Source organism: Xenopus laevis, chromosome 3L (assembly GCF_017654675.1).
Source record: "Xenopus laevis strain J_2021 chromosome 3L, Xenopus_laevis_v10.1, whole genome shotgun sequence".
Taxonomy (NCBI): Eukaryota; Metazoa; Chordata; class Amphibia; order Anura; family Pipidae; genus Xenopus; species Xenopus laevis.
Genome location: NC_054375.1, coordinates 103,484,321 through 103,510,296, shown reverse-complemented (window position 1 = coordinate 103,510,296; position 25,976 = coordinate 103,484,321). Strand labels below are relative to the sequence as shown.

The window sequence follows — 25,976 nt, the reverse complement described above, 5'->3', positions numbered from 1 at the left end:
AAGTCACTGATTGGATACTGACTGGTAACAGGTTAGAGAGCTGCAAAGCAGGAAGTCGTGTTCTGGTTATTATGTAAGAGATCCATTCACTCCAGTCTTTATAGATTACATTTGTGTCTAACTATATTGAAAACATGTTTTATGCTGCGCAGCCTATATTTACCCAGTTTCATTTTTTCAATGAACATAGCATATTCTGTTATATATATCTGTAAAATAAGTGTTTTCCATTGCCCTGCTGGATGACCGTAAAAATATATTCTGTAATAGTAATAATAGTAAATTGAAAGTTGATTGTCAGTCACTGTCCGGTCTGGAAATATCACTGTGGGTACTGTCCGACTTGGCAAGAGTCTTTTTATAAAGACATTTATGTTAAAGGGATACTGTCATGGGAAAATTTTTTTTTTTTATAATGAATCAGTTAATAGTGTTGCTCCAGCAGAATTCTGCACTGAAATCCATTTCTCAAAAGAGCAAACAGATTTTTTTATATTCAATTTTGAAATCTGACATGGGGCTAGACATATTGTCAGTTTCCCAGCTGCCCCAAGTCATGTGACTTGTGCTTTGATAAACTTCAATCACTCTTTACTGCTGTACTGAAAGTTGGAGTGATATCAACCCCTCCCTTCCCCCCCCCACAGCAGCCAAACAAAAGAACAATGGGAAGGTAACCAGATAACAGCTCCCTAACACAAGTTAACAGCTGCTTGGTAGATCTAAGAACAGCACTCAATAGTTAAAACCCATGTCCCACTGAGACACATTCAGCTACATTGAGAAGGAAAAACAGCAGCCTGCCAGAAAGCATTTCTCTCCTGAAGTGCAGGCTCAAGTCACATGACCTGGGGCAGCTGGGAAATTGACAAAATGTCTAGCCCCATGTCATATTTCAAAATTGAATATAAAAAAATCTGTTTGCTCTTTTGAGAAATGGATTTCAGTGCAGAATTCTGCTGGAGCAGCACTATTGACTGATTCATTTTGAAAAAAACATGTTTTCCGATGACAGGATCCCTTTAATAAATGTTATGGGTGCAAACTAAGTCAAAACATTGATAAAGGCAGCAGCACACAAACTATTGACAAGTTTCAACCTGATTTAGATGTATGGGTAGGCTGTCCCTGTTGAATGAATTGTTCATGTTTTAATACACATTAAAACAACCAAATTTACCTTTAGTAACGCTTGCTTATGACTTTCACGCTTCCTCTCATCCTCTTTTCTTGCCAGAAGAGATGCAGTGCGTCTTTCTTCTTCCTAAAAGTGTGTGCAACATTTTGGAGTTTAGATATTCATGAATAGTTTGCATAAAAAAGTGGGCAAATTTGTGGGCAAGACAGCATCGTTTCTTCATTTGGAAATATCTGTAAATCTGTTTTCCCTTCCTACACATCAAATATTAGACTAATCACAAATTATTACTGCAAAAGTCCTTCATTAAACGAATGTTGAAAAATAGGGTATAAAGCCACTTTAATACATTTTGTAATTTGATAAAATGCCATGACACTCACTAAAAACAGTTATGAATCAAAACACACCTACAGCTGAACATTAACCCTCTTTTCTATGATTGCTGGGAAAGCTAACCTTATAAAGATTTGTTTGTGAATATGCCCTAAACATACCCCATTTATTAACCAAATCACTAATTGTTTGCTCTGTAAACCAACCTAACTTGGTCAATTTTTGTTATAACAGATCTAAGCTGAATAAAAAGCTAAATAGTTCAAAAACCACAAATAATAAAAAATTAAAACCAATGGCAAATTGTCTCAGAATCTCACTCTCTACATCATACTAAAAGCTATCTCAAAGTTGAACAACCCCGTTAAAGTTGATGTTTTAGAATGTGATTGTAAATAAATGTACATCTTACTAGCCAAAAAACACTTTTCAATTAATAAAGAAATAAATATCACTAGAACTTTTTTATTTTAAATTCTGCCAGCAGACTAGTTGACTGTGTTTGTTCTTCCTGCCAACTGATATCCTGTTAATAGCTGAGCATTTGCTCATAAACTGAATTACCATGCACTAATTGTGTCTTTATTGATGCAATTGCTAAGAAACCTACTCCAACATTTGGTTTTGAGCAGGAATTTAATACAGAGATTCAGTGTAGACAGCCTTTAACTAAGGTGGTTTAGCTTGCAAATATACAAGTATATATAAGTGTATATATAAGAATGCACCAGCTAAATCAATACATTTTTAATGTACTAAAGAAAATATCCTGTCTAGCTACCTCAGTATTGAATAACTGATGAATATTTCGATATTTTAAAAAAAAAACAAAAAAACAACCTACAGGTGTTCATAAATGCTATAAAACAAAATTATATAGAACCAACTTAGTATTCAAAATATATTTCATCTGCTGTCAGTCAGCATTAAATTTTGCCCATATTGTGCTGTTTCTCTGCTTAGAACTGGCTAGAGGAATGATAAATGACCTCTTTGTTCACTAACTTAAATTTCTGAGCAGCAAAACATCTTCAGACTTTACTTTTCTAATATAAATTTCTATTGATTGTGGAAGATCTGGAAAGCTGAATAGAAAGTAAAAGATTCATTATGTCAGCAGAGGAAAAAACTGCTAATATCTTGAAAACTATAAAAACAATAAATATGGTGAGACCTCAATTTTACATAACCTGATTTTAATGGGCAGATTTATCAAAGGTCGAATTTTGAATTTGTTTGAAATTATTTTTTACTCTAATAAATTCGAATATACTCACAACTCAAATGGGAGGTTATTTAAGAAAAATATCTAATATTTGATCGAATAGTACCGACCCGAAAATTCAAATCGACTTCAATTTGAGTTTCCCCTCCAAAAAAAAAGAAAAAAAACTTGAATATCAGGAAGTCAATTAACATTAACAATTAACTGGTTCAATGGAGCTCTGCCATTGACTTGTAAATTAACTTGGCAGGTTTTAGGTGGCAAATATTCGAATTAGAATAATTCTAATTTACTTTTGAATTGGGCGATTACAATTCGAATGTGTGAATTTTGGCACAAAAAAAATAGAAAATTCGAATTTAATATTCAATAAATCTGCCCCTAAGATTTTCCTTGTTTTACACTTTTTTTTTTGACATCCTACTAATATGCAATACATTTCACAGATTTTACACCATTTTTTCTGGTACCCTGAAAAATGTAAAATAGGAGTTCTACTGTAAGTACTGTATATTGCAAAAGTCATCAGAAGTGATGCACTCTGAGCAATTGTACGTGAATCTATTTGAGGGTTTATTTTTCATTTTATTACCATAGCAACCAGGAAGCAATATGGAAGAGGGAATGAACGATAAATAGTAGGCCCGAAATGAAACATAAGCAATGACACATTAACAACAACAATAATAAAATGTAAGTGTCACAGTCAATATAGTTTGTTTCTTAGAATAGGTCCATTTATAATATAGTAACTGTTTAAACATGAAATAAAAAAATCATTAATTCTTTAATGGATTTATTACGGATACATCGGTGTCAAAATGATCAATTTAGTTATCTTTTTTTATTGCTGTGCTGATAATTTAAGATGGCGTGCAGATTTTATCCTCATATCCGACGAACAATCATAGATTGCAATCTTCCGACCGGGTTAAATAAAGTTGTAAAAGAAGAAATCAGACAATGTTCTGGCCATGAATTGACAGACAGCAATCGTACGAAAGTTTTGTCTGACAAATAGTAGTTACAGTCACCCACTGATATCGTCAGATAGGCAATACATGCAGAGATGTTATTGTTAGCTGACAGAAATCTTCTAACCACTCCAAACGCCTAAACGACTGATTGCCATGGTACGAAAAAATCTTGGGACAATCGACGCAATGTTTGAAAATAATACAAAACAAATGTTTGTGTGACTTTATCTTAGTATATGATCAGCTTTACCTGGTGTAATTTTATATTATGATACAAATTTTCCCAAGCACTTCCTGGTGAACGTTCTTATAGATCTGCATTTCTGCCTAGAATTTATCATCTAATATGTCTTGTAACTGAACGCTCCATTAAGCAAGAATATCGAATGAATAGCAAGTAGGAATCTTCTTTAGCTCTTTTGTGCCATCTAGTGTTTGCTAATAATATGGCATGAGGCCTATTGAAAATGCTGTGTAATGTACAGTAATTACACAATACATTGTCTGTTAATACCAGGGATTTCTGAGTGAAATGTGTCATTTTAAAACACTCTGTATTAATTCTAGTTGACAGTGAAGCCCAATGCACAATCCTGGTTTTAACAAAAATGCTGTGTCTTAGACACCATTGATTTCATTTCATTGATGCCTGGATTTTTCTCTTTGACTTTGACAGGTTAAACTATGTCTGAGATGGTGTAAAATAATGGTGTAAATGACTAAGAATAATTTCAGGGATTGTGATGCATAGTATAAAAATTAGAATAAAATTAAGAAAAAAAGCCACTAATATTTATTTTATACCACTTTTTATGTCATTCTTCTGGAGTAAATAATTTAACTGCTTTATAAATATGCCCATAACTGTACTAATAGTGCCATTAGGATATTACCATTTTTTATTTAATTTTATAAGATACTGATAGAGAGCACTGAGCAATTTTAAATTCAATTGTTTTGAGGGTTTACATTTCTTTCAAATTTGGATGCAAGTTTTAAGCAATCATGTTTTAACAGATATGTTTTAACCTATATTTGGACTACAACATGCCAAATATTTTTATTGCATGCTTAAGTAAGTAATAAGTATAGAACCAGACATAAGTGTCCTTACAAAAGCTAACTACTTCTGCATGGTGATGCAGTAGTTGCTGTGGGAGTTGTGGAGCTGTTGGCTTCATGAAATGCAATTTGAACATAAATAATGTTCAAAAGGAGCCATGAACTTACTGCCCAGTCAAGTGTACAGTACAGAGCACATTGCATCTAGGAAATAGCAAATTGGCATACAGCACAAGCACATGGGCTTGCATCTAGCAAACAGAACTAGATATTATTATGTTCCATTTCCACACCTGTGAATCAAAATAAGCACAAGCATATATACACATAAATAAGGATTAAAAATGCATTGGCACAAAATATTAAGACTGAAAACTGCTATAATACTATTGAATAAAATATATATATATATATATATATATATATATATATATATATATATATATATATATATATATATATATATATGTATGTATATATATATATATATATATATTATAGTGCCATGTTTGTTCATTCAGAAGACAATCAACCTTTTCGTACAATCACCTAAAAGGTCACCTTCGCATTTTATTATGATGTAGAGAGCGATATTCTGAGACAATTTACAATTGGTTTTCATATTTTGTCATTTGTGGTTTTTCTATTATTTTGCTTTTTATTCAGCAGCTCTCCAGTCTGCCATTTCAGCAATCTGGTTGCTAGGGTCCAAATTACCCTAGCAACCATGCAATGATTTAAATAAGAGACTGAAAAAGGAATAGGAGAGGCCTGAATAGGAAAATGAGTAATAAAAAATAGTAATAACATTACATTTGTAGCTTTACAGAGCATTTGTTTCTTGGGAAGGGGTCAGTGACCCCAATTTGAAAGCTGGAAAGAGTCAGAAGAAAAAAGCAAATTGTTAAAAAAAACTATAAAAAAATAAATAATGAAGACCAATTGAAATGTTGCTTAGTATTGGCAATTCTATAACATACTAAAAGTTAACTTAAAGGTGAACCACCCCTTTAAGGCACTATCTCCCCAATGAAGTGCCTGAATGCAGCAAGAATTATCTTAGCAGCCAAGATCCTTAGAAAAGAAAAACTAAAGTCACAGTATTGTCCTGTTAATCATCTTTATCCTATTAATCATTTTTATACTAAGTAAAGATTTATGCTCACTGTAATCCTCTTCATATCCAGCTGTCGTAGCTGCAGCATATGTCCGAGAATGGTCTGCCTGTACCATGACTCTTGAGCTATAGGATTGCCATCAAGCGTGACATCTGAAAGGGATGTTGAATCAGCAAGGCACAGGATGTCATTAATTCTGCCCAGAAGACAAAGAGAGTCAAGTATTTATATTAGAAACATAATTTCATACTTTATAATATGCCAGTAGGGTTTTCCCATGATTTATAAGTTTCTTATTGATGGATATACAATATTTGTAAAATGTTGACATTCAAAAAGTGCTTAGTAGACATTCAGGGGCCTATTACTTATGCTGTGTACAACAAAATTCACTGAAAAAACGTGTGGTGTATAATAAATGGGGAATTTTTCAAGGTGTGTTTTATTTTCTGCAATGCAAATGACACCGTTATTTTATAATGTTTTAATGCTTTGGTTCCGGTAGAAGTTGCTCAAGGAAAAGTCACGTAAAAAAAAAAACTTATGCCATTTTTACACAGTGAATTATTTTTTTTTACATGGTGATGTCTGGCAAATTTTTCCACCATTTTTTATACCCATAATAAATCTGCCTCTCAGTGTATTTGTTCATTTGTTTCCTTTGGCAGCTTATGAAACTGGCAAATCATAATTTATAATAATAATAAATGCCATCTAGTAGATATGGTTTTGCACAAGTATAGAAGTAAAAAAAAGAAGCAAACTCAAGTTATTGTTATAATAATCATCTTTGTATTCCTTTACCTTTATAACCCGGCCGATAACTCTGCCTTTTAGGCTTCTGTTACATAACTCAATCCTCTTGACAGTAGTACAAACACAATGTGCAATTTTAGAAGATACCTGTAGTGTTTTCTATCAGAAAGCAGAGCTTTTCACATAATGGGAGTTGGGCTAGACACAATTACAGTCAATGCTGTGAAATGCTTGTGTTTTCATTTTGACACAAATAAAATGCAATGGCACTCAAAACAATAAGGATGGCGTTATTTCCAGTGCTTGGTGTCAAAATTACATCAGCATATGATTAGGCACAAGTCTGCTAAGCAGCACCCAGTGGAAACACTGAAATTAGTGCCAGCTTAAATGTGATGGTAGTTTTGGGAATCTCCTGCATCGACAGGCACAATTCCTTATGATTCATTAGAGAAGCTCCAAGCGCAACTATAGTGAAGTGCAAGGAGCTCCTTTGGACTAAGCACCTTTGATGAATGCTGTGAATGCATGCAACTACTGCATCTATTTTTGTGCAACTGGAAAGTTCATCTCGAATGGACTCTATTTTAAGCAAATAGTTCTAATTTTTCAAAATTATTTCATTTTTGCTGCAATAATAAAACAGTACCTTGTACTTGATCTTAGCTAAGCTGCACAAATTCATATTGGTGGCAAAACAATCCGAAATGGTTTACTTAATGTTAAGTTGTTCTTTAGTAGACAAAGTATGGTGATTGAAATTATGAAAATATTCCTTATCCAGAAAACTCCAGGCCCCAAGCATTCTGGACAGTCCCATACCTATATATAATTTATCCAGTATTTTATATAGTAGTTATGGGATCCATTATAAGGAAACCGGTTATCCAGAAAGATCACAATTACATGAAGGTAGGGTTGCCACCTTTTCTGGAAAAAAATACCGGCCTTCCTATTTATTTATCTTTTTTACCTATTAAAACATTGGGATCAACCATCATTATTGCCGGCCAGGCCAGTAAAATACCGGCCAGGTGGCAACCCTACAAGAAGGCCATCTCCATTTTAATCAAAATATTTAAAAAAAATTCCTTTTTCTCTGTAATAATAAAACAGTACCTTGTACTTGACCCAAACAAATATATAATTAATCCTTACTGGAGGTAAAACAATTCTATTGGGTTTAATTAATGGTTAAATCATTTTTTAGTAGACCTTTAAGGTACGTACATCTAAATATAAGTCCCCTTATCCAGAAAGCCCCAGGTTCAGAGCATTCTGGATAACAGATTCCATTCCTGTATCAAAATGCATGCCTTCACCCAAAAGTTAAATGGCTAACCTCCAGAAATGCAATCTGGTCCAATCCATCCAATCTAGCTAAAAGCTAGGGCATGGGGGGCTACCAGTTGTTCATCCTTAAACAAAACTACTGCACAAACCATGGGTCATTCCTGCTGTACTTATACTATACTCACTATATCTACACAATATGTAACACAAGTGTTTACAAGGTGGTACCCTGGTGTGTTAAATGGGTTGAAGAACCAGACCTATACAAAATGTCTTTACTATGGCAGATCCAGACAGATCCTGTTCTGAAAGTGAATTGTCATCCTCAATGATTGGCAGTCTTGGAATGCAAGGAAATATACATAACACTGTTCTGGATACTGTCATGGGAAAAAAAATTTTTCTCAGAATGCATCAGTTAATAGTGCTGCTCCAGCAGAATTCTGCACTGAAATCTATTTTTCAAAAGAGCAAACAGATTTTGTTATATTCAATTTTGAAATCTGACATGGGGCTAGACATATTTTAAATTTTCCAGCTGCCCCCAGTCATGTGACTTGTGCTCTGATAAACGTCAATCACTCTTTACTGCAAGTTGGAATGAGTTGGAAACTTCGGGCGACTTCGGAAAACTAATCACCGCGTGTGATTAGCGCCGGCGTTTTTTCCATTTTAGCCGTCGCACAGTCAGGGAAGGCGTTTGGGGAGATTGGTCGCCGCAAAGACATGGCGATAAGTCGCCAGGCGACCAAATCTCCCCAAAACGCCCAGTGTGGCCTAACCCTAAAAGCCAAGTCCCACTGAGACTGATTCAGTTACATTAAGTAGGAGAAATAACAGCCTGTCAGAAAATACTTCCATCCTAAAGTGCAGGCACAAGTCACATGACTGAGGCAGCTGGGAAACTGACAAAATGTCTAGCCCCATGTCAGATTTCAAAATTGAATATAAAAAAATCTGTTTGCTCTTTTGAGAAATGGATTTCAGTGCAGAATTCTGCTGGAGCAGCACTATGACCTGATGTGTTTTGAAAAAACATGTTTTTCCATGACAGTATCCCTTAAGGATTTTTATAAGAAAAAAGTTGGTTATCACTTAACTAAAACCAAACCTAATCCTACACACTTAACAGCTTTTATTTAATTAGAACTCCCAGCATTGTTTACAACAGACTGGGCTTCTCTTATCATTAAGTGCAAACAGTAATCTTGCTTCCTGTTAATTTTTTACTTGAAGCACATGAAAATAGTACAGCATCTGAAAGGACAGAGGTTTAACAGGTTGGATATCCACTGAGCAAAAACTGCACCGTACACAAACCTAAAGCAACCCAAGCCTGTTTTGTTTGTGGGAGCCATAGTTCAACAATAGCTAGAGGGTTCTATGACTGGAACTGCCAGACTTCAGCTCTATGTCTGTTGTTGGCTGCAACTCCCAATATCCTTCTGTAACAATTCAGTTCTTAAACTAGAGGCAGCTAGCTTTAGTCTTACCCTTCCATGTAGCAAGAGACCTCTGCCAACACCAGTCTTCACCAACAATCTTTGGACCCCAAAACTTTCTGTGGCGGCACTTACAGAGAACCAATTCCATCACAGAGATGTGAGAAGTGAACCGTTTTTTACACGGCCAAGCCTGGTGATGTGTTGTGTTTTTTACAACACATAATAAATATGCCCCTTTAACTAATGCCTCCTTACTATATCAAAGGGCACTTCGCTCCAAATTCCTACATCCATTTATGGGATTAAAATCCACAGAGAACCTGGCAGAAAATGAAGGAAAGCCTAGGGATATTCATTCTATATAGTTGCAAGTGGACAATCTGCTTATTTTTAACCAGCTAAAAAGAATGGATTGTGCTACCAAGTTCAAAACTCATTTTTATAAACCTCTGGCAACCAATGATCAGAGGGAATGTAAATGTAATTGTTATCCAAATATGTGTTATTGCAAAGTGATTTCTTTATTGAGGGCCCTGGCACATGGAACGTTTTGTCGCCCACAATAAATCTGTGTAACCGCGGGAGTCAAAACATCCCTAGTTCCTGTCCCACCGACAGTAAGGTAAATCACTGGTGGGAAGATACGCATGGCGCGGATTGCAAGACAACTTCAGGCTACTTTGAAAACAGGTAGACATGTGTTTATCTTCCCACTGGCGATTTACATTACTGTAGTCGGAAGGAACGTTTTGTCGCTGCGTTCAGATTTCTTGTACTTTGTGTGTGTGTTTGTGTGAACCTCATGGCCCCTTCTTCATAATTTTTACATCTTTAAAATTAGACCAAATGCATCCTATTTTGGTAGAATGACCAAAGAAATGTTTAAAAAGGTGAGTTTTGCCTTTAATTTCTCCCCAATTGGAAATGAAAGCTGCAAGGGAGATGTTACTAAACAGGGAATGGTTTCTGTGTTTAAAGGATGTTGCTGTCTGGACCTGGAAGCTACAGTGTTCTGGAAGGAACAGGCAATCCATTGCAGTGGTACAGTTTGCATATTGAAGCTCACTTTCCATGGGAAGGCTGTCCTGTGGAGAGGTATTTAATTGTAGTGAGAGTGTTATGAAGGTTTCTCTCTACAGGGCACAGAGCAGGAAGGTAACTGTCTGTGTTAGGGGTGTGGGGTGCTGCCTGTCACTGCAAGGAGCAGAGGGAGATGTGTTCAGGAGTCAAAACTGATTGAGGAAAGCCGGAAAGTAAGACAGACCAGAGGCTGGTGAGCTGGTATCCCATGAGGGGAGAGTCAGCAGGGCTTAGTGACAAACCTTTAGCCTAAAGAAGCGATGTCCCTATATTTATGCTCCTGCTCATACGCTTACCTGCCTACCATAGCTAATTACCCCAAAAAATTATGTGTACAGGCAGCCAGATTATCATAATGTTTATAGTAAATTAGCAAACTAGAATTACAAAGTCTGCCTTGCTGATGGAGGTACTACCCCCTCAATGGGGTTGTTCGTCTTTAAATTTACTTTCAGTATGATGTAGAGAGTGATATGCTGATACTATTTGCAATTGGTTTTTATCTTTTATTATGTGGTTTATAAGTTATTTAATTCAGCAGCTCTACAGTTTGTGATTTCAGCAATCTGGTTGCTAGGGTGCAAATTAGCTTAGCAACTATGCACTGATTTGAATAAGGGACTGGAATATGAATATGAGAGGACCTGAATAGAAAAATGAGTAATAAAAAAGTAGCAATAACAATAAATGAATAGCTTTACAGAGCATTTGTTTTTAGACGGGGGGGGGGGCAAATAACTATAAACTATAAAAAAATAAATAAAGAAGGTTAATTGAAAAGTAATTTAAACTAGTGCTCGTGTTACATGATTGTCTGTTGTGTCACTATATGAAAGTTATAATTAAAACTTTTACACATGGTACAGAGAATTACAAAATGTACTGTCCTTAATAAAAAATGGACCTACTACAGATGCAACTACAAACATGATAAAGCTTAAAGAAAAGACTTGGTCCTGGTGCACAGAATGAATGATGGGATTTCTAATTTAATATTTAAGACTTCTTCAGATAAGTGATAGTGATACAGATATGGGATCCATTATCCGCAAACCCGGTATCCAGAAAGCTTGGAATTACGTATAGGCCATCTCCCATAGACTCCATTTTACCCAAATAATCCACATTTTTAAAAATGATTTTCTTTTTCTCTGTAATAATAAAACAATGTACTTGTACTTGATTTCAACTAAAATATAATTAATCCTTACTAATAGTAAAACCAGCCTATTGGGTTTATTTAATATTTACACGATTTTCTAGTAGACTTAAGGCATGATGATCCAAATTACAGAAAGACCCATTATCCAGAAAACCCCAGATCCCGAACATTCTGGATAAAAGGTCCCACACCTGTACTAACAAGTAACTAAACAAGTGGGATATAAAGAGTAATTTAAGCATATGATATTGATGAAACAGAAGTGAATATACTGTAAAAACTATTGTTCACATACAGTATCCTTTGAATGGCTGCTTACATTCTCTGTAGGATTAACTCAAGTGTTGGCACTCCTATGTCTAGATAAGAAGCAGCAGAAAAAAACTGCACATGGTAAAGCTATTAAGCAAGCACCGCAATGGAATTACAAGATTTAGATATCTGACCAAAAGATACAGCCAACCAAATCTCCTTTGGCTATAAATAAATCAATTAAAGACCAAGGAATGTGGTTGCAGCTGACAAATGAACAGAAATATAAAGAAATAGAGGCACCCAGAAAAAAAAACGGTTTAGAGAATGTTACTCCAATTAAGTAACTGAGAGACACTGGAAGGGTGGGGCAGCTATTATAAACAACGAAGAACATGAAAAAAAATTAAAGATCCAGTGTCAATGAGGTAGAGTAATACATTCAGTTGATGGTGTTAATATTAGCAACTGCGAACAATAACGGCAATGCCTTACCTTGATATGTTGTTAAAGCTGAGATACAGGAGCTGAAGGCTGGGTAAAGTGTCCACATCTCTCTAAAAAGGGAAGAGAACAGATTCACCAAATGGAGATTATCTATCATGGAACTGTAACATCTACTCAGCTAATACAACACATTCTGTAAAATGCTGAGGACATGCTGCAGCCTTGATTAGTGCTAGGCATGCAGCTCCATCCCTCTCTCATGTAGCTAAATGGGAGTGTTCCAGAGCAGATATCTGTTCTGCAGAACAAGGTGAATGTGGTGGGAGGAGGAGCAGAGGGGACCTTGCATTCAGCAGGCGACATGCAGCCTCAGCAATTTAACTGCACAACGGAGAATGTATAGCTATCTCCCGCAGAACAACACGTAATGAGTCTCTAAAAAGGAATTAATTGATTCAAAAAGATGTGCTTAAAACATCATCGTATTTTGATGACTGCAATGACTTTGATAGCAGAAAATATTTTTCTAAAAATGAAAAAGCTTTAACAGTAAAACTATTCATAAATGTGTTAAATATGACATTGGTAAGGAAACCACTGCAAGAAAAAAAAAAGACATAGGAGTGGAGCTAGGAAGCTGAGGGCTGGAGGCTGGATAAAGGAAATGGGATAATATGACTAGCAGACTGAACTTGGGCAGCACTGTTATAGAATCACATCAACATGAAAATCCTCCCCCTTCCCCTCCAGAATCATGTGGCTGCCAGCAGACCCCCTCCCTTATAAACCAAGCCTTTGGTGACATCAGCAAGACAAAGAAAGGCAGCTTTTACTGCAGGGTAAAAGGATTTTGCAGAGGCAATGTAGAAACATACAGAGCAGATACGGGCACAGCAAACCTCCACTGCAGTGTGCATGACACAGTTAAATCCATCTATATTTCCTTCAATTCAGTCTTTATTCTGTCCCCTGTTATTTAGAATGCTTGCTCAGGAACTGGGGGTTAACACATAACGGATCTTTCCGTAATTTGGATTTTCATATCTTAAGTCTACTAGAAAATTGTGTAAACATTAAATAAACCCAATAAGCTAGTTTTGCTTTCAATAAGGATTAATTATATCTTAGTTTAGATCAAGTACAAGGTGCTGTTTTATTGTTACAGAGAAAAGAGAAATCATTTTTAATAATAAATATATTTGATTATAATGGGAGATGGCCTTTCCATAATTCAAAGCTTTCTGGATAATGGAGTTCTGGTTAACATATCCCATACCTATAAATATATATATAGTTGTGTAATAAGAACTGCCTTGGCCACAGGGAAAGCTGACTAACTGTAGTCAAAGCATTGGTTAAAACTAAATCATACTTTGCCTCAATTTAGGCACATGATTATTGACCATGTACCTGCCTTATGGAGAAGGGGTAATAGGGATTTGCTACTGGTGAGGAAAGAATCAATGTGGCTTTTTAAGGGCCTGAACGAAACACTTCCCATGTCTCCTCTCTTTTGAAGATGCTTTTTATGCTTTGTTGTATCGACTTTATTTTGACTGCATTGCTACCAGTTACAACACATAGGATACTTTTGTAATATATTTCTATAATGAACAGACAGTTGAGCGAGGGTTACAATGTTTGAACGTTCATTCTGTTAGGTTCTCTTTTCTATGGCGAAGTCCACTGAGTGATGCGCAGTATTATCAAGCTTATGTCAGTGTTGAGGTTGTATCTGTGTGATCACAGCTTAGTTATTTTTGATGTTAGTAATTTACTATATTTCAAGAGCTTCTTACACCCTGATTGAAAGTTGTACTCGGCTTGAACGGTTAAAGGAGAAGCAAACCATAAGGTAAAAAAAACCCTACCCCCCCACCCTACACAGGTTTGCTTCTTTAAAGGGCCCTGTACAGGTTAATGGACTAATGTGCTGAATAACTGAGTGAACCAAAATTTAGTGGCTAGTCATCATTATGAAAAAGGGCCCTGGACTCGGACTGTGCATTTTGACAGACCACTCCACAATATGCAGGGGATTCCTTCTGTCGGTACGCCACCACCATGTAGCGGGTACAACAGGAGCTTCATGCAGTAAATAGGAGCCAAAGCGATGTGTGAGCAGGTCTTAGTTGGCAGGTCCGTGAACAGTGCAAATTTGTCCTATGTTGCTATGGTAACCACGGGTTGATGATGAACTTGCACAGGCTTTGAATTGACTGCCACTAGAGGGGTGACTTTTGGGTTGTCGGCACACATATTGGTCTGTACCTTGACAGAGGGACTATGATGGTGGAAGTTTAATATAGCTGAGGGTATCCCCTGTTGGTGTGGTGTACAGCTACTTAGCTACTTTCGCTATCTCATATAGCGATAGATCTAATTTTTTCTGAAGGGGTATTTTGTCCCTTTGGTATTTTTATCTACAGACTTTTTGGTTTATATATATATATCTATAGACGTTGGCAGAAACCAATGTGTGATTTGTTTAATCGTGATACAGCACTTATAAAAGTACTGCGGTAGTGTTTATGAAAATATATTTTCTCTGAGCGCAGCAGTCTGTTCTGGTATTCTGGGTTTTAAGATGTTGTACCGTGTTAGCCATTAAAAAAATGCAGAAACTTTAAAGTTTGGTGATACCTTTAATTGGCTAACTGAATAAGTAACACACTACATTGTTGGTAATATGGTAAGCATAATGAACAGAAGTAGAAAAAGAGGAAGTAAGTTTAGTTATAAGAAAAAGTCATTCACTGCACATGTTCTGTGCTGCTGTCAGTTACTGAGCTTAGGGACCAAGTCAGAATATACAGTACACATAGAATATAAATGTCACAATATAAGGCTGATTAGTAATTAATACAGATAATAACTGCATGGCAGCACAGAAACCAGTGCAACTAACATCAGAATTTAATAATTAGCTATGTAGCATCAGCTTATATTACAGTCTATTATATAAACATTTAAACATATTACAGGCCAACCTAATTTTCTGCTTGATAATTTGCAACAAACCCTAAGATTAGCATCTCAACAGTTGCTCAGAGCCCACTGAGCATGTGAGTGTTGCTTTCCAAGATGGTGACCCCCTGTGACAGGTTTGAAATCCTGGATCATTGCTGCAACTGAGAAGCTAAAACATTAAGCTGGTGCAATAAAGTCATTATATAAATATGGCACTTTAAGCCATATGTTGGCGCTATATAAATACATGTTAATAATAATATTCCATTTTAGGGTTTAGCTCTCTTTTAAAAGATAAATTCACAGAAGTGGAGATACAGGTTTATGAATATGGGAAAGTAAGCAAATCTATCTCCACTTTTATTTTGTCTCAATGTCACCACTTTTGTGAATTCACCCAATACAAGAACATTTTGGGGTAATGAGCAAGTATGGAATAAGCATGGGGGAAAATATGAATGGTTCAGTCAGTCATTTTTGACAATTCTGTCTCTCACTTACCAATACAGTGATTTTGTTGTCTCGAAGGTTAAGTTCTGTCAGTGAATCTAGGCCATTAATATTTTCAACTTGGTTTATTTGATTCCTTGCAAGGTTTAACACTCTCAATTCTCTCAAATGACTTACATTTTCTATTTTTGAGATCTGTAAGGAAACACAGCTTTCAATATGAATTAATGTATTAAGTACAAAATAAAATATGAGACTGCTGTAATTCTTTAGAATTGTACTAATATTATGTCATTACAAACGGATATACAAAGAATATTTTACAGGAATGATTGGGAACATAACTATTTCCACTATTTGGAATATCATGCCTAAAATCTACATATAAATATAAGAATGTTACGGTTCGGATGTTAAGGAGTATTTTTCTACCAGCTGATTCAATACCTCCATGATATGGTGGTGACGGGTATTCAATCAAGCGGTCACTGCACACACACTTGAATATTTCCAGACAGCAACAGGTAGACTTACCTTGTACTGTTTTATTATTACTATTATTATTGGTTTAAGCATCTGATATCCAAACAAGAGGATCTCATACAGCATGTCTTTATAAGAGATACAGATAACTATCACCCAGTTCACTTTAAAACATTCTATGGTCATACTTTGCTAGTGAGAAAGCAGATTTTTTTCTATCTCTAGGTTTCAATAGCTTATGGCTCTACATAAAGTTCAGAGACTAAAACAGCATGTCCATAATATTAAAGGAATTGTTCAGTGTAAAAATAAAAGCTGGGTAAATAGATAGGCTGTGCAAAATAAAAAATGTTTCTAATATAGTTAGTTAGGCAAAAATGTAATGTATAAATGCTGGAGTGACTGGATGTCTAACATAATAGCCAGAACACTATTTCCTGCTTTTCAGCTCTCTTGGTTTACACTAACTGGTTACCCTGGTTACCAGGCAGTAACCAATCAGAGACTTAAGGGGGGGGGGCACATGGGTCATATCTGTTGCTTTTGAATCTGAGCTGAATGCTGAGGATCTATGAACAGATATGTTCCATGTGGCCCCCCTTCAAGTCGCTGACTAGCTCAGAGTTAGGGAGCTGAAAAGCAGGAAGTAGTGTTCTGGCTATTATGTTAGACATCCAGTCACTCCAGCCTTTATACAATACATTTTTGGCTAACTAACTATATTAGAAACAATTTTTATACTGCACAGCCTATTTACAAAGGTTTTATTTTCACACCGAACTGTTCCTTTAAGCAGGATCTAGACCCCTACAAACAGTTTTTCAGATAATGAAAAAAAAAAAAATTCTAAGCAACTTTACTATGTATTTTAAAGGACAAACTAAAATGAAACCTAAAATACAAGCAGGCCTAATATTAATAGTCTCTGTGGAAAATAATCACTAAACAAACTTCAAAAGCCTTTCTGGTGAAAGTTGAAATCAGCCAACATCCCCACACTTATAACAATCCTAAGCAAGGAGCATGACCAATGATTCTATACCAGCTGTTGGGCATGTTCTATTAGTGTCTGGATTCTCCAAAGATAGATATATAGGATGCATATCTCTATCCTCTAGACAGGATAACATTATCTATCCTAAATGGCAGCTGTGATGTAAACTAAAACTGGCCTAACTTCTTTAATGAATGCAAAATGTATATTGAGGCCTATTATTATGTTAAAAGTTAATAGTCAGACTTTCTTTCTCCTTTAATTGTTAACATTTTGACGTTATTTGTAATTGCAGTATCTTATATTCTCTCTGCATTAGTGGTTCTTGTTCCAAAAAAAAAAAAAAAACAAGCTGAATAACAGATCTGGAGGAAAACTGCTCTGACTTTTAAGAGGAGAACTGACTTCTGCTAATGATTTTCAAAATAACTGACTTCTGCTACTGACTTTCACAAGTCAGAAGCAAGAATGAAAGCAGAGAACAACAATGAATAAGCAAATACCATTTTCAAATGCAATTACACTTACACATAATGTTAAAACTAAGTCAATTTTCTTTGTGATACCTGATTTCCATGTAGATCCAGGACATCAAGATGTTTTAGGTTTTCCAGGTTTGAGATTTTCTGAATTCTAAAACACAAAAAAGTTGAATGAATGGGTCTGCTGTTAGTGGTAGTATTCTATACAACTTATTAACCAGCAAGCACTTTTTGCTAATGTATGCCTATAAGGTCAAAGTAACATAAGGCAGATGGAGGACTGAAAAACCTGACAACACTCCTACAGTTGCTATGCTTGTATATAGTTAAATCCTAAGGCTGAGGGCACATGGAGTGCGGGCTCTGTTTTTTATTATTAATCTGGCACTGACCAAAAGTATGTAAATAAGACAACATAATAATTAGTACCTGTTTTTTCCCAGCATAAGGACACGCAGGGCTCTGAGAGATGAAAGTCCACTTATTTCCTGTATTTGATTATCATACAAATCAAGGAAAATAAGGTGCTGTAGATTTGAGAGTTTCTGTATTCTTGTTATAAAATTATGCTGGAAATAAAGCAGTCGCAGTTGTTCCTCATCTTCGATTATGGGACACGCTGTTAAATTCTGACTAAAAAAAAAAAAGAGCATAAAAACAAATAATCTTTTTTTTTTTTAAAGCAAATTCAAAGAAAAGTTTTATATATATATATATATATATATATATATATATATATATATATATATATATATATATATATATATATATATATATATATATATATATATATATATATATATATATATTGCCATATGTTAATGTGAAGTACACCCTATTTAAAATCTTACAATAAAAAATGTTTACATGAAATTACATGAAAAATACATTTTCATTCTGTTTCATATTCTATATGTTGTAACTGTTGCTTAAAATATATATATATATATATATATATATATATATATATATATATATATATATATATATATATATATATATATATTATTATATACTATAATTGTTAAATGTTGGTTAAATGTATAGCACTAAAGCCAGTAGTCATCTGGGAATTGGTGAGCTTTCATTTTACAGCAGGCATAGATTTTCATACTTTATTGATATTGCTGTGTGGAAGCATTGAAATTTGTCTTTTAATTATTCTGTAATATCTCTTACAAACTAGCAGCTTCATACAGAATATCACCAACAAATTCAGTGATATTCTGTGATGGATTTTCACTCTTTCTAGCTAAACAAAACATTTAAAAATGTCAAAGCTATTCATGCAGTTTTTTACACACATATAGCATTTCTGTCAGTTTATGAGCCTCAAGCTTGTTACAAAAGGATCGTCGAGGGATGATGACAGTCAAAAATCTGAAAAAAAAACCAAATTCTACCCAAACATATCACAAGAAAGAATGCAAAAAGGAGAGAATCCCTCCACATATAATGTGGCAATGCCCCAAACTTGGCTTTTTGGCCTAATTGGCAGAAAGAGCACACAGCTCATATTTAGGAGAAACTCTCACGATATTACCAATACCTATGTGGGCAAACCTTGTCGTATATGTCACAGAACTCTTAACCTATACATTTTAGCTGCTAGACTTGTCACATTAAATTAGAGGAAAACAGAAACGTTATTATTATGGGAAGCTGTTAATCGCATAAAGGAGATAGTATACCAGATGAGTGCAGAAAACAATTTCAGTTTAAGTTTTGAAAAACTCAATAAAAACATAAGTTCCAAAAATAATTCATCTACAGAGGACAATCGTTTTTTCAGAGGATGAGATAACAAATTTTGTAAATATTACTGTATTAGCTACAGAGCATTACATATACAAGCCTATATTAACCAATTTGTTATAACGTAAATTGCTAGTACAGATCCATTACTGGGAGTCTTGGAAAAACAGTCTTGGAAAAACAAGACAATTTTGCAGGTCTGATTACAGCTGCTCACACCCCAAAGTGAACAGCATAAAAATTATTATCAGCTGCACACACACATTATAATAAATAACTATACATTTAGAACTGGAAGTGGGTTCAGAAAAGCAGAAAAGTAGCCAGTGAACCTGGTAAACTGTAATGTGTGCTGCCCCTAACAAACATGTGCCCTGTCCATGGTGCTGAATAAAAAGCCACAAAAGAACTGTGACTTCTCTTTCCATTAAAGATCTTAATTAAGGTTGTTTTGGATTAAAATACACAGGTTAATGTAATTAGAGTTGTAATGTTTGCATTGGGTCTAGTAATGCATGCCTACCAATCACCAGGCAACATTTAAGCCCACAGTCTCCAATCCATCTGTTGGAAGCAGAATCAAAGCCTGGCAGTTTGTGATTGTGAAATCTAAAAAGCTAAACTACTAGTTTAATAATATAGTAACACCATACCATGAATGCTAGATACTAAACGTGTTTATGTTGTCATTACAACAAATGTGTTCCAAGTAAAAAGCTTTTTAAAAAGTTAAATGTATGCAAGAACTTTGTAATAAAGTCAGCAATAATGCAAATAATCTACTAATGTAGACTACTACTAACGTCAAGTTTAGTCACAGTTTATTAATGGTCACCATTATAGGATTACCTTTCTAAACTGAGCTTATCTGGGCTGGCAGCTTTCTCTTCTGCAGTTCGCCTCACAACAGCTATTCCTGGTTCCAATCTTGACAACTGCCTTAAAAAATTCAAATTATCTATGACAAAAAACAATATACTAATTTAATGTGTGAAATAAAGTGCCAGCATAATAACACAAAAAATACATAGGGTGGCACAAAAAACTTAAAACAAACATAACTATATATATATTGAAATATTAGAGGTGTTTTAGCAACGCAACCACAGTGTAAAAAGTGTTATTTCGTGTGCAAGATGGCATATTTTTTACCCACAATTCCATAAGAACGCACAAGGTACACAAGGTACACAATAACACAAGGTGGCAATGTGCAGTGTGCCTGATGCGATTGTGGCAGATGCTTTTAAAGGAGAAGGAAATTCCCTGGGCACAAAAACCCTCCCGTGTTGCCCCCCCCTCCCTCCTCCCCCCTGGCCTACCTGCCCCCCCGGGCAAATGCCCCTAACTTGTTACTCACCCCTCTGTGCAGGTCCAGTCCACGGAGTTCACAGACGCCATCTTCTCCCAAGCTGTCTTCTTCCTGCTTTGACCGGCGTTATTGGCGCATGCGCAGTAGGAGCATTTCACCGGTACGGATCTACTGCGCATGCACCAAAAGTCACAACGTTTTCCGATTTAACTTCGTGACTTTTGGCGCATGCGCAGTAGATCCATACCGGTAAAATGCTCCTACTGCGCATGCGCCAATAACTCCGGTCAAAGCAGGAAGAAGACCGTTTGGGAGAAGATGGCGCCTGTGAACTCCGTGGACTGGACCTGCGCAGAGGGGTGAGTAACAAGTTAGGGGCATTTGCCCAGCGGGACAGGTAGGCCAGGGGGGAGGAGGGAGGGGGGAGGGATTTTTGCGCCCAGGGGGTTTCCTTCTCCTTTAAACTCGCACATTCACTTTTTAGTGAATCAGATGCAATTGCACCGAAAATGTTTGGTGTTTGGACATTTCCGTAGCTCTGCATCAATATGACACCTGCCAGCAAGTTTTCGGAGTCAAATGATTGGGGACGCGGTATGAACCAATAAAGGGTGATTACAGACTAAGTACTGCTGATTCCTGGTCTGTTTCTACCTCTTCAATTTTGCATAGTTCCAGAATTCCCCTGCTTCATAGTTGCACTGTGCAATTCGCAAGAGGAGGCAGGATGGAAACAGCATCGCCAAGCCATGTGGAAGATGCAAGTATCTAATGAATGGCATGCACAATTATTGTGGTATACTTTGCACCACCACAACAGTGACGAGTGCTTGTAATTGAGCCCTATTGTGTCTCACTGAAACATTTGCATTGAAATAAATCTAATGGTCTTCCTGCTTCCGCTCATAAAAATGTAAGACTCTTTCAAAAAGAGAAAGCTGAATTATCAAACAGACTATATAATCACAGACTACATTTCCCTATGCAAACAAATTCTGAAACAAACTATGTAGTCAGAGGGAGGTGTAATAAGAAAGTTTATGTTTTAGAAAACAAGGCCAGTGCAACATAAGGCATTTATCCAAATACCAATCATGTAAAATGATAATGTATAGACAAAAATATTCATAGTTAATATCTACTCAAACAATATATATTATATTTCACATACCTTTCGATGGATGTGTATCTTCACAGTTGTTCTTTGGGTTTGCACTGTGATACCCTGCTCTTGACCTGGGTTTTGTTGATAAGTGAATTGGAAGTTCAGTAAAGGCTCCCAGTGAAAGGGACTCTCTTCCATGTTTCGGAGCAGAGCCAAACACCTCAGTCACATTAGTTGCTAAAGGGATGTAAGTTGGTTTGTTTCCAACCATAGGGCTTGAGTGCCTTCCATCTGATTAAAGGATACAAAAAAATCAATTCACAGTAAGAGAATATGAGGCAGATTTACTACCCATCTGTATATTTTGCCAAGTGCAATATAAAAACAAACTATAAATTATCTAAAAATATCTTTTCAGAAAACAAAATATAATTAGTCTGTATTACTTCATATTACATTTCGTATATGTATATTAATAGTAGCAATATTCTAGATGAGAGGGTACCCAACCAATATATTAGTATTACATTTAATTTTACATTAAATAAAGTAGGTTAATAAGTATTTTCCATCAATGCTATTTGTACTGTGCTTGTGCTACTGCAGAACAGAAGTTACAAATGGGAGGCAGATATCTGTCATATCTTTCTAGAGTAATTTGTTACAAAACTTTAAGCATTTAGTTTCAGAAAATTAAGCAAGGTCCAATACCATTCTTACTGCTGTTCTTTTCTACATCTTGAAGGTTAATCCTGTTGCCAAGAGAGGCTTCTTTACTTAGTCTAAATTCAAACTGAAAAACAAGAACATACAAAGTACAAAAACAACAAAAGCTATATAACTCGTTATTAAACAAAAAAATACTTTAGGGTTAAACATGAAATAGAAAGACCCCACTTCTTCCCAACTTGTGGTGTCTTCTACATTGATAAATAAATGGGGGCAATAAAAATGCACCAGGGAATAAGTTATAGTAGCCCATAACAACCAATCAGCAGGTTGCATTTAGGTTGGTCACCTATTTGAAAGCAAACATCTGATTACTGGTTACTATAAGTTATTAGAGCTGGTGCAAATTTGCACTTATTACATAACCCCTATTATGTGTGAATTCAGTAATGGGATCTATAATTGTGAACAGTTCATACACTACACTCGCTTCATTAATAAAGACACTGCCAATCTTGAATCTTTCATGTGAGCTGAACTGTGCAGTTTCTCTGTCAACATAAATGGTATATCAAACAGGTAAAACAATATCTGGGCAGTATGCATACAAGCTACAAATAGTTTGATCTTCACCGGTAACCTGTAATATAAAATTAGAATCTTCAAGCACATCTGAGCCTGATTTTCTGCACGTATATAGTCATTAACAGGCTGCAAATTGGACAAGTATTTCCAGAAACAAATAAATTAATTTACACTTCACATTTATTGTGTCCTTTGAGAAATGCACTGTGGGGTGGAAAATATGGGCAGACACTAGTTTGTACATAAAATGTTATACTGTTACAGATGCACAACTCACAAGGGCCACTTAATAATAGTTATGCAGCCTTTAAAGGAATTTTTCAGTGTAAAAACAAAAACTGTCTAAATAGATGTACAAAATAAAAAATTATTATAATATAGTTAGTAAGCCAAAAATCTATAAAGACTGCAGTGACTGGATTACATACATAAATAATTTGTATAGTGCTTCAAGCTCCAAATTGTAAATTTTTTGAGGGTTTAACTTACCCAATGCATTGGGGGATCCAGGTGCTCACACCTTAAGCCTTCAGCTCAGGAAGGCACTTTTGGGCACTTAATCATAGTCTATGATTAAGTGCCCAAAAGGCACGAAACGCGTAAGGCATTTGGGATGTTGTTGTTCTAAATAAATACATTTTTAACTACATCGTGGAGAGTGATCCAGTTTGTGCCAACCTTTTTCATTTGATATTCTGCAGTGACTGGATGTCTAACATAATAGTCAGAACACTACTTCTTGCTTTTCAGCTCTCTGGTTTCTACTGATTGGTTAGCAGTCAGTAATCAATAAGATACTTGAGGGGGGCCTCATAGGACATCTGTTTGCTTTTGAATCTGAGCTGAATGCTAAGGATCAATTGCAAACTCACTGATCAGTTATGTCCCATGTGGCCACCCTTCAAGTCGCTGACTATCTAACTATTTTGCACAGCCTATCTATTTACCCAGTTTTTATCTTTACACTGAACTGTTTCTTAATCAGTCAGCTATTATTTATCAGAATTCCAGTCTATCTACCTAGTAAGAGCACTCGGAGGTAGTTTACTCCAGTGCTTCTCACTTTTGCAAATCTGGTGATGGTCCAATATAAGGGCTCAGTTAAGAATACAACCCTTATGTGGCCTGCTAAAATGGATGTGCAACGTCATACATAAAATGTACCTGTGTCCACACACGCTCCTTGCCCTTATGGTAAGCAGGTACTCTTTAAGTTGCTGGTCTTGGTAAATCTTACAGAGACATGTAACCCTAACTGCAATGTCACTAATCAAATTGATTGAGGTCTCTCAACAGCACACTCAAAAAAAACATCTTTCTTAATTGGGCTGTCTGGGGTGTAAGTTTCCATGGGAATTATTCCAATAAATAAGAACTATATGGAAAATGAATATGAGGCCAACTCTTACTATCAATAAAAGTAGGCCTGTTTAACACAATTCCTGATTATACATTCTGTGAGAAGAATAGGTTATAATATAACCACGGTTCTGTATCAACTAAGTCATGGTCTTATAATACAAGTACGGGATGCTTTCTCTGGAATCCTTGGGACCGGAGGTTTTTCAGATAAGGGGGTTGGTTCGTAATTTCTACCCCATACCCTAAAACTACTATAAAAAAAATTAAACATGTAATATACCTAATAGGATTGTTTTGCCACAATTATGTATTTATGCAACTTAAATCATGTAAAAGCTGATGTTTTACTAAAACAGAGAAAAAGGAGATACTTTTAAAAATTAGAATTATTTCCTTAAAGGGGTTGTTCACCTTCCAACACTTTTTTCAGTTCAGTTGGTTTCAGATAGTTCACCAGAAATAAATACTTTTTACAATTACTTTCTATTTTCTATGTGTGACCATTTTTCCAATATTGAAGTGTAAAGTGTCATTTTTCACCTTCTAAAGCACCTTGTGGGGGTTGCTGAACCTGTAAACTGTTCTAAATTGATAGATACATTTAGCTGATACATTTCTTATCTTTGTCCCTGCTGAGCAGAATCCCTGGGTTTCGTTACAGGCAGCTGTTAGAATTGATACAATAGTTGCTAATAGTCCCGAGATGCTGCTAAAAATGTATCAAATAAATATTGCCAAACTGTAACAGTTTAGAGTCTGCACCTGAATTACTGAGCTGCCAGACTCAAACACCACAGACAGGAACATTAAACTTTAAACTTCAATTTTGAAAAAATGGTTAAAAAATAAAAACTGGAAAATAATTGAAAAAAGTCTTTATTTCTGGGAAACAATCTGAAAACAATTTAACTGAAAAAAAAGTGTTTGGAAGGTGAACAACCCATTTAAAATGGACTCTGTGGAAGCTACGGCCTTACTAATTCAGGCTTTACGGACATTGGGATTCCAGATAAGAGATCCATACCTCTATAAGGATAAATATATGTACACTCCATTTTACATCCTTTCACAATATATAGATTAGTAATCCCTTATGTAATAAATGTAATAATTGTTAATATGCTATTGCTGTAAGTACTTAAATGATATATCCTTTAGTTGTAATTACCGGTTTGTTTTTGTAAGTTACAGGATTTGTTTGCAGGACGAGATGAAGTCCACATTCATTAACCTGCAACAAGGAACATGAACTGACTAAAGTATATAATTAATACCTGTTTTAAAATTGCATCTATTTTAAAAAGATTTCAATCTATACTTATATATGAGTGTTCTAGGACTACCAGTAGTGTGGTTTTGGCGTTAGTATCTCAGCCTCCTACTCCATACTCCTCATATCAAAAATTGGCATTGGTAATAATATAATAATCTAGATTTTTCTGCAATTGTATATTTTTCCCATTATTTATAAAAAAAACTGCATCTAGTGACTAGATTTTTATGTTTCATGGTTTTCTA

General features: G+C 35.5%; 1 protein-coding gene across 2 annotated transcripts in view; it reads right to left on the bottom strand.

Moving 5' to 3' along the window:
- The window catches only part of lrrc49.L (leucine rich repeat containing 49 L homeolog), a 54,775-nt gene that overhangs the window by 25,608 nt on the left and 3,191 nt on the right, over positions 1-25,976 (bottom strand). The window contains exons 2-11 of one of the 2 annotated variants that reach the window (XM_018253011.2): positions 25,627-25,689; positions 22,554-22,635; positions 21,909-22,133; positions 20,275-20,383; positions 18,100-18,303; positions 17,755-17,821; positions 15,763-15,906; positions 12,340-12,401; positions 5,905-6,052; positions 1,181-1,264 (exon numbers count right to left, since the gene is read on the bottom strand). In XM_018253011.2, coding sequence (XP_018108500.1) covers positions 1,181-1,264; positions 5,905-6,052; positions 12,340-12,401; positions 15,763-15,906; positions 17,755-17,821; positions 18,100-18,303; positions 20,275-20,383; positions 21,909-22,133; positions 22,554-22,635; positions 25,627-25,689 — 1,188 coding nt within the window. The remainder of the gene's footprint in view (positions 1-1,180; positions 1,265-5,904; positions 6,053-12,339; positions 12,402-15,762; positions 15,907-17,754; positions 17,822-18,099; positions 18,304-20,274; positions 20,384-21,908; positions 22,134-22,553; positions 22,636-25,626; positions 25,690-25,976) is intronic. The other variant, XM_018253012.2, reaches the window with a different exon arrangement.